This window comes from Onychostoma macrolepis, chromosome 01 (assembly GCF_012432095.1).
Source record: "Onychostoma macrolepis isolate SWU-2019 chromosome 01, ASM1243209v1, whole genome shotgun sequence".
Classification (NCBI taxonomy): domain Eukaryota; kingdom Metazoa; phylum Chordata; class Actinopteri; order Cypriniformes; family Cyprinidae; genus Onychostoma; species Onychostoma macrolepis.
In genome coordinates, this window is record NC_081155.1 from 25,695,458 (window position 1) to 25,711,882 (window position 16,425).

At 37.7% G+C, this 16,425-nt stretch overlaps 1 protein-coding gene across 2 annotated transcripts in view; it reads left to right on the forward strand.

Moving 5' to 3' along the window:
* Positions 1–16,425, forward strand: part of dachc (dachshund c) — a 64,977-nt gene that overhangs the window by 17,438 nt on the left and 31,114 nt on the right. For both annotated transcript variants that reach the window (XM_058776475.1, XM_058776485.1), the window contains exons 2-3: positions 8,408–8,523; positions 12,538–12,663. In XM_058776475.1, the coding sequence (XP_058632458.1) occupies positions 8,408–8,523; positions 12,538–12,663 (242 nt within the window). The remainder of the gene's footprint in view (positions 1–8,407; positions 8,524–12,537; positions 12,664–16,425) is intronic.

A 16,425-nucleotide genomic window follows, 5' to 3' on the forward strand; every position in this document is an offset into this window, starting at 1 on the left:
TCAGCAATTTTTGAGAGAGAAGGAACGAAGTGTGTTCACTTCACTGAGATTCAAATGAATATTTACCGGCCTATCTTTTTTTTTTTTTTTTTGAAATATGCTCTTTTATCTCTGCTTGGTAAATCCTAAAGTTCTTAAAGCATTAACATGAAGGAAATACTGGCTTATATAGGTCTTAAAATTCCTCTAGTAATCCGGAGTAGCAGCTTTATAACCCTCCTCTGATGATAGGATGTCACCTGTCAGGTCCCTGTTGGCTTCTTCTGTAATGAGAGACAATAATAACAGCAAATTAAAGAGGTGCAAGCACCTGAACAGGAGAAATAGACTTTTACAATTAACCTTTTAACATCTGCCAGAGATGAGATTGAACTGTTCCCTGGTTACAATATGATCAAATCGACCCGTGAACCTACAGAACTGAACTGATAAAATTCATAGCAGTTTGTCAAATAGAGAAAAAGTAGTTTCATTTATTCAGTTGGTTCATACGATGTACACTTCATTGTTTTGTTAATAAAATATTTGCCTTCTCTCTTTTCCCATGTAAGCTCGGTTTTGTTACTTGCCTCTTTCCTACAAATATGGTGTACTTTTATAGCATTAGGGTCACAAGTCATATGTTTTTGTTTGTAAGAACTATGTATCTGAGATAAAATTAACCTTGTATGAAAAGTAACCCATCCTTCAAGCTCTTGATCTTCTCGGCTGTATCCGACAATTAAAATAAGACCACTATATATAGTGTTTAACTGATATTCAATTCACTGTTGCAAAAATTACTGTTAGTTATCAAATTTAAAATGGCTGATTTTAACTACCAAAAGCATAATATTTAGATTTTCCCTGTTTTCTAAACCAATTTAGTTTTTCCTAAACTTGTGACACCCACATAGTATTTTCATTTGGATTCTTTCGACATCAAGTAAACAATCTGTTTCCATTTTCCCTGTTGTTGGACAAAAATGATCTAAATGTGTTTAATTTTCTGTCCTTAATGGCAATTCTTTTAAGTTCATCAGTAAATACAAACCAAAATTTGGTACCAAATTTTACTGACTTCCAGATAAATTTGAGCTATGATTCTGGCATTTTTGTTTACAAATTTTGGTAACAAGGTGGCAAAATACATACAAATAAAACTTGATATAGGCTAAAGTAGAGAAAATAAAGCTGAATATTTAGTCTGAACTCCTGAGGCGTTTTCTTTTTTTTTTAACGGTTTCAGTTCTTATCCAGCCTTTTGAAAATCTCTCAAAACTAGTTGAACTTCGACTTACCCTGACATGTTTTTAAACGACCGTATAATGTCTTAAACAAAAGCAAGACAAGGTGGTGTAATGGTTCACTTCATATGGTACATATTTACTAACATACAAGACAAGTCAACAACTGCTAAATGACTCTGTTACACTCATCCTTTGCTCATCGTTAATTTCCTCCCCATGTGTGTCTATTTACATGCTACACAATATGTTTTCATTAAGTTCAGTTTAAAACATTTATTAGGTTTTTCAGACTATCTCTTTTTCTTTCTCATCAACACATTTGAGAGTATTTACATGATTCTCTGATTAATAATTGATATGAAATAATGGACTCTCATAGCTCCTGAAGATCTGGAGCTTTGTAAATGAAATATAATTTCATCAATCTTTTTTTTGTTGTGATTGTGTATAATCTGTTATTAGTATAATATGAGTTTTTGTTTATAATGTCAACAGGCTTGGAAAGGCCAGCTGGCTGGCTGAAGTACGTCAAAGAGAATATTACAGTAACACACACAATCCTAACTGACTCACTGACCGATCTTGTTGAAGTTTGTTGGTGTGGCTGTTTGTGTGTGAATGTGTACGTCTGTTTGAGGAAGCAGTCTGTTTGTAAAATGTTTACAGTACTGCTTTTTTCCATTGCTGTTATTTCCTGTGCATGTGGATATTTGTGTGTGTGCACGTATGCTTTGGGAACAAGAGTGTTAAAGCATCTCTGTGTGTGTGTGTGTGTGTTTGGGACAGATGTTAAGTCTCTGTCTGTCTCTTTTTCTCCCCTTCTTTCTTCGTTCCCCTGCGGGGGCCACAACACTTATTTACATTTCATTCATCACAGAGAGCCGCAGATTGAAACACAAACAGTGGACTATTTGGGTTCAGTCTTTCACTGCGATAAGAGCTCCGATTACGCCCCATCATGAAGGAACTTCCTGTTTGAGCCCAGAATAAAGGATGTTTGCTCTTATCCTTTCAGTTGGGCTTTTTTCATCAAAGGACAGTTCCGTCTAAATGTTTTTCCATTTGTTTCAAGCTGTCTTCAATTCATATTAAATGTAAGGTAATGCAAAAAGTCAAGTGACATTTATTTCTGTAGCACTTTATACAATACAGATTACAGTAATAAACAGGACAATGAAAGAGTTTGTGTAGCAAAATTGATTAATTATGAAACAAATTCAATCTCAACTGTATAGCAGCTTTACAGAGGACATAATAAAAATGGTAACATCTAACTTAACTAGTTTTAAGCCAAAAATACAATTTAATTACACCAACAAAATAAAATATCTCTTTAAAGTAACATTTGTGGTTTAGCGCTTTTTACAATGCAATAGTATCATTATTCAGCTCAATTTAGCTACATTAGATGTGTCAATGTTGCAAAGTTCATCAATTATGAAACAAATTCAATTCAGCCCATTGTAAAAAAAATATATATTTTTTCAGTTTCTTTGTAATTGTCTCTACACCAGTTTTTTTAGTGTACAAAACAGCTCTAGAAGACAATAGTATTATTATTCAGCTCAATTCAGTTATAATTCAGTTCAATAATAGTGTCGACACTGCAAAGGTCGTCAGTTATTAAACGACTTCAAAGTCAGCTCTACAAAAGACAGTAGTGTCATTATTCAGCTCAATTCAGTTCAAGTTTTGTTCTCATCAGATAGCATCAGTGCCTTCAAATCGATAATATAACTGAATATTCATTGTTTTTTAAACCCCAACTGAGCAAGACTTACAAAAACTAGCAAAACACCTTCCATACTGCAAAAGGAGTGTATAAATTCATGTGAACTTATTTGACAAATCCACTATTTATAACTCTCTGCCTGATGAAATTCACCTGTCAGAAAGAGTCCGTCTCTGCTAATGGGTAGACAAACTCACACACACACACACACACACACACTACACTCTCTTATTCTTCGCTTCATTAACCCTGAATATTAATATGGTCATCCCGGCTTCTTGTTCTTTTTTGATTTGTTTGTTTTCTCCAGCTTATCCAGAACGGCAGCTTTACAGTGAAACAGGTAGTTATTATAAAGATAAGGGATTGAGGTATCTATCTCTCTTAGTTCCTTTTTTCTGTTTCTGTAATCTAAAGTAATCAGTTTCCTCTGTGAAATACTGTACGTCCTGCTCTGACCGCCCTCTCTTATCTTTTTGTGCTGTGGACACAGATCATCACCGTTTAGACGAGTCCCTATTTACTGCTTCCACTGGACATAATAATTGAAAAGTACATCTGAATGTTTGTCAGTGGAATACAGGAGAATTAGCCGCCCCCGCTACCCCCCATCCTCTAATTCTCTCAGTCCCCCCTCCTCCTCTTTTGTTTGTGGCAGTGGGCAGCCCAGAGGGGGTTGTGCCCCTTTCATACCCCAGTAATTGATGAATTGTATGTGGTATGCAAATGAGAATCCATAAATCTTATGAATGACAGCTTAATTTATGTGAGCCTTAATGAATGCAGGATTAGATTTTAATTAAATGTCCTCAAAGGCACCCTGAGTTGTACGTTGCATTTTTGTTCCCTCTCTCTCTCTCCCCCTCTGACTCACTCTTTCATAGACTACCATGTTAATCTTAAGTCTTGTTTCCTGTGCACATCTGTCCTCTCAAATGAAGTATCTAGAAAAATTACAGTGATAAAAAAACTCTTCATTTTGCGAACGGAAGGGGGTCGTAGTTAATGAATCATACAAGGAGAGAGAGAGTTAAAATGGTGCCTTATCTACTGATCTCTCTTTGAATTTCTTGAGTCATTTCCGCTGCACGGCTTAACCACATTTAATCTGATTCCATCAGTATCAGTTTAATTAAAATATCGCCCCATTAGGAATTATTAAAAATGTCAGCCTGTTAGGCGTTCAGCATGGCTGTAGGAAGAGAGAAGACAGTCCTTCACAAGAGCTGCGTCATTAGCACTAGAGTTCTAGCACGTCTCTCGGAGTTTGCTGTTATTGTGAACTGAATCAGACCAGCAGTACCGGACAGAAGATGATCATGCTTGTGTGGATATAAAACACAAAACCTCATGGGTTTCAACTGGTTGTTGGTAAAGCTGAGATGGAAAGACCACAGAATGAAATCCACCTGGATCTCATATCTGGAAAGATGAGGTGTGTGTGTGTGTGTGAGTGTGTGAGTGTGTGAGAGAGAGAGTTCATGAGAAAAAAATTAATAAAATGAAATAAAATGCTGTTCATGAGTCATTAAAGAATCTAGGTTTAGAAATGTGCCAGATTCTTAGAAATGCACTCTTTCTATTCATGTTAATTTCATAAGGTTGTGAAAACCTTTTTTTTTTTTTACCATTTTCAAAAAAAGCTACGACTCTAAAAATGTCAGGTGGTGTACACATCTTAATAATATATAATATACATAAACGGTATTTATGTATGTGTGTGTGTGTGTATATACAGTGGGTACGGAAAGTATTCAGACCCCCTTAAATTTTTCACTCTTTGTTATATTGCAGCCATTTGCTAAAATCATTTAAGTTCATGTTTTTTCCTCATTAATGTACACACAGCACCCCATATTGACAGAAAAACACAGAATTGTTGACATTTTTGCAGATTTATTAAAAAAGAAATACTGAAATATCACATGGTCCTAAGTATTCAGACCCTTTGCTCAGTATTTAGTAGAAGCACCCTTTTGATCTAATACAGCCATGAGTCTTTTTGGGAAAGATGCAACAAGTTTTTCACACCTGGATTTGGGGATCCTCTGCCATTCCTCCTTGCAGATCCTCTCCAGTTCTGTCAGGTTGGATGGTAAACATTGGTGGACAGCCATTTTTAGGTCTCTCCAGAGATGGTCAATTGGGTTTAAGTCAGGGCTCTGGCTGGGCCATTCAAGAACAGTCACGGAGTTGTTGTGAAGCCACTCCTTCGTTATTTTAGCTGTGTGCTTAGGGTCATTGTCTTGTTGGAAGGTAAACCTTCGGCCCAGTCTGAGGTCCTGAGCACTCTGGAGAAGGTTTTCGTCCAGGATATCCCTGTACTTGGCCGCATTCATCTTTCCCTCGATTGCAACCAGTCGTCCTGTCCCTGCAGCTGAAAAACACCCCCACAGCATGATGCTGCCACCACCATGCTTCACTGTTGGGACTGTATTGGACAGGTGATGAGCAGTGCCTGGTTTTCTCCACACATACCGCTTAGAATTAAGGCCAAAAGAAGTTGAGTGCACGTGCTCAGCGTCATATCCAGAAGTTGTGTTTGGGAAATAGACGTATGAGTGCTGCCAGCATTGCTGCAGAGGTTGAAGGGGTGAGGGGTCAACCTGTCAGTGCTCAGACCATATGCCGCACACTGCATCAAATTGGTCTGAATGGCTGTCATCCCAGAAGGAAACGCAAAGAGTTTGCTGAAGACAAGCAGACTAAGGACATGGATTACTGGATTACTCAAGCGTGTGTGGTGGCAACCAGGTGAGGAGTACAAAGACAAGCGTGTCTTGCCTACAGTCAAGCATGGTGGTGGGAGTGTCATGGTCTGGGGCTGCATGAGTGCTGCCGGCACTGGGGAGCTACAGTTCATTGAGGGAACCATGAATGCCAACATGTACTGTGACATACTGAAGCAGAGCATGATCCCCTCCTTTCGGAGACTGGGCCGCAGGGCAGTATTCCAACATGATAACGACCCCAAACACACCTCCAAGACGACCACTACCTTGCTAAAGAAGCTGAGTGTAAAGGTGATGGACTGGCCAAGCATGTCTCCAGACCTAAACCCTATTGAGCATCTGTGGGGCATCCTCAAACGGAAGGTGGAGGAGCGCAAGGTCTCTAACATCCACCAGCTCCGTGCTGTCGTCATGGAGGAGTGGAAGAGGACTCCAGTGGCAACCTGTGAAGCTCTGGTGAACTCAGCCGAAGAGAGTGAAGGCAGTGCTGGAAAATAATGTTGGCCACACAAAATATTGACATTTTGGACCCAATTTGGACATTTTCACTTAGGGGTGTAGGTGAGTTATTTTGAGGGGACAGCAAATTTACACTGTTATACAAGCTGTACACTCACTACTTTACATTGTCATTTCTTCAGTGTTGTTACATGAAAATATATAATAAAATATTTACAAAATGTGAGGGGTGTACTCACTTCTGTGAGATACTGTATATATATATATATATATATATATATATATATATATATGTGTGTGTGTGTGTGTGTGTGTGTGTGTGTTAGTGTGTGTTTAATTTAGAAATGTCAAAAATTACAGATGAGGTGCAATGAAGTCAATGTATGTATGAATTTAATTCGATCCTATTTTTAAATAAATGAATAGATCCAGACAAAAATTTGCATCCATGTACAACAGCAATCATCTCTGTCAAAGACAAAGACAAACACAAACAAACACACACACACACACACACTCACTCACGACTCCTATTTTGTGTGTGTGTGTGGGGTGAGAGAACAGGGTGAGAAATAAACCTGTGATAATCCTCTCCCGTTTCAAAGGTCAGGCGCTGTGATAAAATAGCTATTTTGTTCATTTATTTACTCTCTGCAGTGGACAGATAAAGAAACACTACAATTAGGGAATTGAGAGAGGGAGATTTTAAAAGGGCAAACGGCGGGGAGTTTAATATTTTATGAAGGATGATTGGCGCTCACGAGCACTGGGGGAGGTGTGAGCGGAGGATCTGCATGAAATAGAGGACTTTTTTCTGGAATGCTCAGCAAAATGATTAAGAAAGTTTTTTAATAAGTAAATGCTTTCTATTAAAGGTTTTCTTAAAACCTGACACCTATTCAGTTGCAGATAAAGATACACAAGAGTCAAAACAATCAGGGGTGCATCATGTTGAGTCAAACAGGTGAAAATAGACGGTAACCTATTTCCCCTCCCATTCAGACTTAATTACGTGAACTTGGTTGATAAAGACTTGAGTTAATGCAGATGTTATTTGTGTGTTCTTCTGAGAGCCGTGGCTGATTTTAGCGTATGTAAACTCAACAAATTTAAATTGCACATGAATGTGCAGGAGCAGGTAACAAGGTGCGCAGCATGCATTATACATGAGCAAAAAATCGGCTGATTATGGAAAAGGGAGATGAGTCTACTGTGTGATCTAATTAGAGAGAGAAAAAGAGAAGGGAGGGGGTACAGGAGATGGCAGAAAAGACTGTCCTTGAGAGTATTTACTGACGCATGCTAGTATGCATAGTAGATTAGTCCAACTCTGAACAGAAATGTGTGTGTATGAGTGTGCACTAGCCATGCCTTGATTTAAAAAAAAATAAAAAATATGGGAGACTGGGACTAGTTGTCACACTTTTTGCTGCAGTGAACATTTTTTTTAGAGAAGGTCAGTTTGTGTATAACCTTGGCTACAGGTCTTGACTAAAAAAAGCTGTTCCACTATTTTTGTTCGGGAGTAAAAATATAGTTCATTGAACAAAAGTTGATGTTCCTGACAGCATGCCCCACTGGGAGTCGAACAGCATATTATAGGCTTTTTAGTCAATACAACAAAAAAATGGAAAGCAATTAAAGGACCAAAAAATAAAATAAAATAAAAGCAAGTAACACATATATTTAAATATGAAATTTTAAAGAAGAAATACTCTATTTTTTTGTAAAATATACTCCAATAATATTTGTTTTATTTACAATTAATAAATATTTGTATAGTGTATACCAGTGTGGTTTTATTTTTATTTAGCCATTGTTTACTAAAGTTAACTATGGTAAAAAAACAGATGAGACTGGAACTTAAGTTTAGAAAACAGAATTTACTAAATTATTATTAATAGAAGTTGTAGTATTTAAGAACATTTTAAAATGGGAGTTTAAAACCAGCATAGCAAACCACTGCTAGAGAAAACACACATTTGTGTAATAGGGCATTTGAGAACATATAGTTACACTGGGATAAAGCACTTTTGACAACTTTCTTGTTTGACAACTAGCCTCAGGCCTACTTGGTAGTTTCTAATCATTCTGTACCTTCCTTGTCTACACTTCTCGTGAATGACATGATGCAGCAAAAACACAACATTCCCATTATAATTAACAAAAATGTCTACACTGCAACTTCTAATGTGCAAGAAGTGCACTGGCTTCTAGATAGGTTGTTACATGTAACCAATGTGTCCATCTTTCAGCTCCAGACCTGGCAGACCTCCTAAACGAACCCAGAGCGTGACATCACCCGAGAGCCCTCACGTCCTGACCCACTCCGTCTCCGGACTCATGTCCTCAGGAATGATGTCTCACACTGGTAAGAAAATGAGGAAATGCTCCTACTTCAATGTTACTGCCAGAACAAACAAATCTCATTCCTTCTCAAATGAGAAAAGCAGAATTTTGGATTTATAATTAAAAGTGAAAGGAGAATAGGAAAAGGAAGTAGTCAGTTAATGATTTAAATGAAGAATTACACTGTGTCCTAACCAGACATGATAGGATAAGATTCCAGCAACAAGTTATTTGTTTATCCACACCAGACATGATAAAATCAATCACAAATCACAGCCAATCAGAAAAGCATGTGGGTGGAGTCTCTGTGCAAGTACACTGCTGTGTCCCAATTCGCCTACTTATACTATGTCCTAAAAGTATGTACTCTTTTTGTGAAGAATTTAAACTGCACATTTAAACTGCACTGTCAATCATCTTGTCAAAATTAACATTATCCATATTTCGTTTGATTTAATTTCCTACCGTATTGGAGAGAAATCAAGAGGCACGTTGATCTGCCAGTCACGGGTCTATCATGCCAAGAACTCTCCTCATACGTTTGCATAATGATGCATTTAAAAGTTAATGACCAAATGGATCATTATAAAAGTTCCCAGTGTTACTGCAGATGAAATACAATGCAGATAACATTAAATAAATATTTTTTCAAAAGGTTAGCTATTGATTATTTATCACTCAAACCCCTTTATCTACCTGTCCCTCGGTCTCGCATATCTGGCATGTTTGTAGTTTGTAGTTCTAATCGAATCCTCGTCCACTGCGCAATTTGTTGTGGGCAATATTAGCCCACTTTGAATTTCTACCTGAAGTAGTACTTAATTGTTTGCTTTAAGTTATTTTTAATATCTGAGGTAAATTATCAATTGTTGCTTTTATTATGGCCTATTGCTGTAAAAAAAAATTAAAATCTAAAATAAAAGTAAATCTGTATCACCATTGTGGCTGTATTGCTTATTGTGGCATTGAGTGGTGTCTGGTTAGGACAGAGTTACAGGCATCTTTAGGCTGAAACAGGAAATATGGTGATTTATGTAAGATTTATAGCAGAATTGTGTGATTTCTGCCTCACTAGCATCACCAAATGAAACTGAAATAATAATAATGAGAAAAAGAATGACTGTTTTCAAATAGGTTTCCCAAACACTGCAATTGGTTGGTTAAACTGATAGCTCCACCCACACTCACGCTATTGGCTGAGCCATTGTTGCTATGCTGGACTGAACAGGATGCTCAAACAAAAAATGCTTTGAGCTTTACAGAGCCACAGCGTTTGAACTTTTAGGGGGGAATAAGCATACAAATGGCTTCCTTACAGTTTTCTCTGCCTGTTAAGCAGGGATAAGAAGGCTTTAATATAAAACTAACTTCAGTTCTGTTTTCTTAATCTTTTTAATTCAGTTGCTTGAAATAGTGCTTATTTTTACAGACCAGTTGAAGCCTGTTATATTTCTGTGTCAGTCACTTTAAACAGCACTTATCTGAAGTGACGCAAATAAACAATCTGACTCATGCTGTGCTGTGGAAAAGCCCAAAGTCAACAAAACATAGCTATTGTTTCCACACTCACAATGCAGGTTTGCCTGAGGTAGTATGTAACCTCATCTTGCCAACTCTAATTTGCCCTTTATTGTGTTGTGATATTATGATTAAAACCTATTAGATTTTGCCTGGAGATATGTTCACCTCGGCCTCTGTGGTGTCAGCTCTCCTCTTGCTCAAAAGAGTGTCGTTTAAAGCATCACAACTTCTGTCCATCCTGCATCCTGAAGCTAAATGCACCAACTTCTAAGCTGCCCTTCTTTTTGTGTATGTGCGTGCGCAGTCTGCTCGTTACGACTTCTCAAAGAGAGCCCGAAAAGGGCCGCACATTTGTACTCGTTTAGAAAGAGCAGGTGATGGAGAGAGAAAGAGTGAGAGGGAGAAAGAAAATGCTCAATAGCACAGGCCTCTTTTATCTTCAGCAGAGGTCACACTATCAATGTCAGCCACAGAGATGGGAACTCAAAGGCCACTAGGGAGATAGAGAGAAAGAGAGAGAGGACAGTTTTTTCCCTCTTTGAGTGGATTGCAGACTGAGAGTGGGGAATGCTTTGATATCGTCCTCTTCACAGGCTGAATAGGGACCTTGGCTTTCATGCTCTGATCTTGACATTTAGTGAAAGCATTTGGAGAGCAACTGAGAGAGTGAGAAAAAAAACACCCCGCTCCTAAAGCTCACTGCCAGAGCTTGCCTCATATTTGCACATAACTGTTGTGAATTGCAGCCAAATGCCAGCATACGAAAGCTCTAGAACTACATTTGAGAGCAGTTTGCCCGGACTAGAGCGCAGACTTTAAAAGGATGGATCTGAAACACATCGGAACTGGATGGATACTTTCACAAAGTCAGTGTTCAGGATGAACTGCCATATTCTGAATAATTCTGTTTGTCTGTATGAGCATATCAGTCAAGCCAACGTTGATGCAATGTTATTTAATAAATGAGTCAAAGGTAATTCATCTTTCATCGTTCATCTGACTTACTTTAACCAACCAACAGCGGCATGTTTTGATAGCAGTGGAGGAACAGCATTTTGGTTGTTGTCACACCACTGAATGGGAGGTTACAGTTGTTCTGGTACAAAAACAGTTACAGGCTTGCACATGCTTATATCTCTGTCATGTAAAAAATCCCCCCAAACACAACATGCACATGAAACTAGCAGTGTGGAGGATCGTGCATTTATTAAATATGTTTGCACCTGACCTGATGCACACTACAGGTGAATAAGGAATTAACAAAATCCTCGAGCAAAATTCCTTTGAAACTTTTACAAGTTAATACTCTTGTTATTACAATATTTGTTGCATTACAAATTGTTCTTTTCCCAAAACTGCATATTCGAAATCTATAAGATTAGGAACACTACTCATGTTTTCACAAACTGTGTAAAAAAATCCAAAAAGTAAGAATTATGTTGATGTGTAGGGTTTTGTGCATGTATGTGGAATTCATAAGTGCTGAAAAACACAAATTTAGATGCTCTGGTAATTGATGTGTACACTAGTGTGGATACAAAAAAAAACAAAAAACAACAATTTTTTTTAACATTCTTATTTAATGCAATAAAATGAACCATTCTTTTACAGCATTTATTAATCGTAGGTAATTTCAACATAAAATAATACATTTTAACATTTATTAGATTATTATTAGATTAATAAATATATAAATTACTTTTTCAATTACTTTTTGTTTCTCATGCTCCATAAAGTAAATAACATGGAAAAAAGCTACATTCCAAAAACATTTTCACTGTTCCCCAGGGGGCTATATTAGAATGATCTCAGTCTAAAAACAACTTTAACAAAACAACCTTCATTTTGCCTTACTGAGATCTTTTTAAAGCTAGTGGAAGAGGAAAGAGAGGAGTTGCATGTAATAGTTTGAGTTGCGTGGCTAGAAGCAGCTCTCTGTGCAATGAAGGGAAGCTAATCTAATTTTAATTGAATTATAACATGTGTGCACTGGGGGTACACACACACGCAGTTAACAAGGGTTATTGGAGACTTGTGACAATGGGCAGGTGCCAGGCAGCCTGAGTTATCAGCGTATGACAGGGGGAGCAGGTCTCAACTTACAGATGTCACCTCGTTCAGCTGATCCAGGGCCTGCTCTTCAAAGCTGGTGTCTCATGGTAGATAGACGGAGGTATTAGTCAATGGACTGACTGCAGAACAGTGACGTGGGTCAGACTGTAGCTTTGGGATGACGCTGTGGGTAATAATAGACCTGTTGTTATCATCTAATGTTACCGTGCCAGTGTGCTCTTCTGTCAAATTCAATTATGGGATGTGAAATATTCATAATTGCTTTCACAAAAGCATTTGAATGAGGCACATTTTTGGAAAAGCGGTGAGGTGAATCTGTTAACAGTTATTCATATTCACATATTCTCATGAGATTTAGGCAGCTGAAGTGGAAAAGGCAAAGAAAATGTAATGATTGTGAATTAACACGTTTTCTTTCTCGCTCTCTTTAATACTCCGATAGGCCTAACAGCTGCCACACTTGCTGAAGCCATGAAGAAGAAGATCAAATTGGAGGTGATGAATAGTTACCATGGCAATAATAACCACGGCACAGATTCTGAGAATGGTGACATCACCTCCAGCATGGGTAAGTGTCAGTTCCTTTCTTAAACTGAAGCTCATATGTCAAACTGTCCCAAATGCTCAGACCCTATGAAACCTTGTCCAACACTACACGTATAGCCTATATATACAAAAAGTTCCAAATAACTAAATAAATTTTCAACAATTCTTCTCTTCTGTGTCATTCTCCACTGTGCGTTCATGACAGTACTCCAACAAGAGCCGATGTCCTTACTACCTTTCTGGGCCTTGAATGTGTCAGTTGCGTTGTTGTCTATGGAGGGTCAGAAAGCTCTCGGATTTAAGCAAAAATATCTTAATCTTAAATATGATTTTAACAACATTTCTGAGTGAACTATGCCTTTAATGATCTAATCGCAACGGTTAACAACCCACTAGAGAGATTGTTTAAAGTTTGTGACGTATGAAGGCCCCAAAATAGCAAAAAAAAAAAAAAAAAAGCAAAATAGCAAAAAGTTCAAAATAGCTGCTCAAAATTATGCTGTTTTCACTTCTGCGAACAGTGTTTAGATAAGTATTTAAACATGATGCACACTATCCTTAAAGCTGGAATACACACGACTTCTTCTATCTGAACAGATATGAAAAATACTGGACATCATACACTTAACAACTTTGTAATAGTCACAGAGGAAAAACTGACCATCATACAGGACATAAACAACTGAGGATCACACACTACCAGACTTTACAGTTATTCCAATCACAACAAAATCACGCAGAAATGTGCACATTGTTGCTAGGAGACATATGACAAATGAAAACGATATGTGTTCTAAAATTGGCTCAAAATATCAAACATGTTGGATGGAATCCAGTCTGAAGCTAAAAAATCAGAGTCTGACTATCGTCGACTTCTCCAGACTGTAATTTGGCGCAAAAATCATTAATTCCAGCCTTTACAATAACACAACAAACACTCCCCTGTCTGTCCCTGGTTAGAACAACAGGGAATCATGCCCCAAACTCATTGTCATTGGTTGCGCCAGTGGTGTCATGTTGGGACACTTTTTTGTGAATCATTTAAAATAAATAAAATCATTTTAAAATAAAAAAAAATTACAATACATACTGCAGCTTTAATAAGAGAGAAATTGCCACTATTCTATGAAGCAGTGCTTATTTTACAGAAACTGTCCATTGATGCGGTGCTTATTTTTCAGAAACTGTGCATTGTAAGCAGATTTAAGCAAGAAAATACCATGAAAATGAGGTTGTGACCTTTCTGTGGAGAAAAAGTGAAAACAGAGGCCAGGATGTCACAGCGAGAGGGATAAGTGTGAATAAGATTAGCCAGGTTTTACCCACAAATGCTAATAAGAAGGAGCTTTTTTTATCTTCAGCAATTTAGAGTGAGAATAACCTTGAGTGTGGACTCTTGGTGTGGAATATTAATACAGCTGAAGAGAGCTGAGTGGTGCAGAACAGCTCTTTTCAACTTTCTTTCCTTTATTGTTATATCCATCTTCAAAATATCTGTCTCTTTCCATCTCTCAGGTTCGGTGGCCTGCAATTTTAATACTGACACAATGACGGCTTTGTCTGGTGAACAAATCTGAAAAGATCAGTCTCTCATGCCTGTTTTGAACGGGAACCCTCATCCACTGGTCATATAATTATTTACATTTGACAAACACGAACTGTTCCCAGAATAGTACTCTAAGTCTGAGAAATGTGATACATCTAAACCCTGAAGATTGAACAGATCTGTAGGGATGTGTGGCATGTATGAGGCTGGCTAGACAGATACGACAGTGTTCGAGCGGAACTCCAGTGGCACTGATCCAGTTGGTGATTGGAACACTGTTTTTAGCAGCTCCCCTCCTGCCATGATTACCAGGTTATGAGCTCATCTCTGGTTAAATAGATGTTCTTATAACAGCTGTGCCCCCGAGCAGGAAGTGGAGGGCTCTGGATATAGTCACACCATCCTGTCAAAGAAGGAATTTAGAGAGGATGTGTCTTGTTGAAGTCAAGTTGGTAAAAGACGGCATGCAACTAGTTAAAAGCAGTTATGCGTGTTGTACACAAGGGCTTTTTTAGATATGAAATTCTTGACAGGTTTTGCTTCAGAAAATTTATTTTACATTGGAAATTAAGTGGGTGACCCAACACGAAAAGTAAAAATGTTCTTAAAATTGAAATTGAAATTTATTAATATATTTAAAATACCAATATTTATTCATGTTCTTTTATTAATGGTAATTTATTAACATTTCCATGAAAACTCAAGAAGCTTGTCTTCATAAATTGAGTATTTGGTCTCTTGAGATTTAAAAACATTTTTTTATTAGCTAATCATTTAATGCAGTCGCTGTGGCATATTTATTTATTTATTTTGGAGATCAAGCTAAAATACTAAAGTAATTCCAAAATGCCATTGAGTGTGATAGGACACCTCATGACCTTTGACATTAATACAAAAGTGTTTTTCGCCACTTTTAGGTTAGATCTATAATAATATCAGTCCATTTTTAAGTTGGTCCTCGTCTGCTTTTTTTCGGTTGAATCGGCGTCGGAGCTCGTCGGTCAGTTGGGCCATCTGATCATTCTGATTGGCTGTTCAGCTGGTGAACCAGTGCACAAGAAAGGACGTGCTACTTGGCCGAGTCGAGCGTCTGCTGCAGTCTGCAGTCTGCAGTCTGCTTTCGTCGCCACTAGTTCGTCGGCGTTGGCTTGGTGTGTTCTGGGCTTTAAACCGCTTGTCTATCCCAGCCCATCCCACAGTTTTGTGCAATGTACAAGGATACGCCCAGTCCAGTCCACAGACATTCACACTCACACCTACAGATAATTTAGCATCAGTTTGTCTATTCCATACAGAAAGAGCTCTGGCACTCAAACTGGCCACCTTCTTGTTGTGAGGCAACAATGCCACCCACTGAGCCACCACTAATTCATATATAAACCTATTAATTTTGGATTAAATTTGCAAATATATGAAGAGTTCAGATGCAAAAGCCTGAAATTTTCTTCTAAAATTAGCATTTTTATCAGGCTCCTATATTTATGTTTAGTTATTTCACTTTAATTGCATAGAAAAGGACCTATACATAGCTATTAGAGTAAAATTACTGAACCTAAACATAGGAGCCTATAAAGATGCTCATTTTAGAAGGAAATTTCAGATAGCACTTAGAGGCTTTTGCACCTGAACTCTTCATATAGTCTATGCATTGCATTGCATGCATTGTTTGGAAGAGAGGAGAAGAGGTAAAGATGGAGAACGTCAAGTCAAGAAATATGTCGTGGTCCCCAGGGCTGCAGTTCCTCGAGCACATCCACACATCCATTAGAGCCTGTCTCTCACTCTCATGGGATTGAGCTGACAGATAAGCCGAACTTCCCCAAAAATTGTAATAGAAAAGAAATGGGATTCCTGCAGAACATAATCAGGAAAAATTGGATGATAAAAGAAGAACAGTTAATGAAGTGGAACATTTCCCCCGTTTTTCCTTTTAATTTCTATAACATCATTTTAGAATCAGCATAGAAATGAAACATGAATAAAGAAAATTCTCAGAGGAGTCACTGAACAAAAGATGAAATCATTGGAGTGGTGCAAACTTTCCTCAAAAACTCTCCACTTATGAAGATACATTTTTTAGTGCTGAGTCATTAACAGCATCATAATTTCATCAGTAATGTAGACAATAACCAATAGTGACCAAGATGAATTGATCAGTTTAAGTCTTCTGAAGAGATGGATTCACTTTATAAACAGATTTAATTTAAGATTTTATTTCCATATAAACAGTGATCAGCA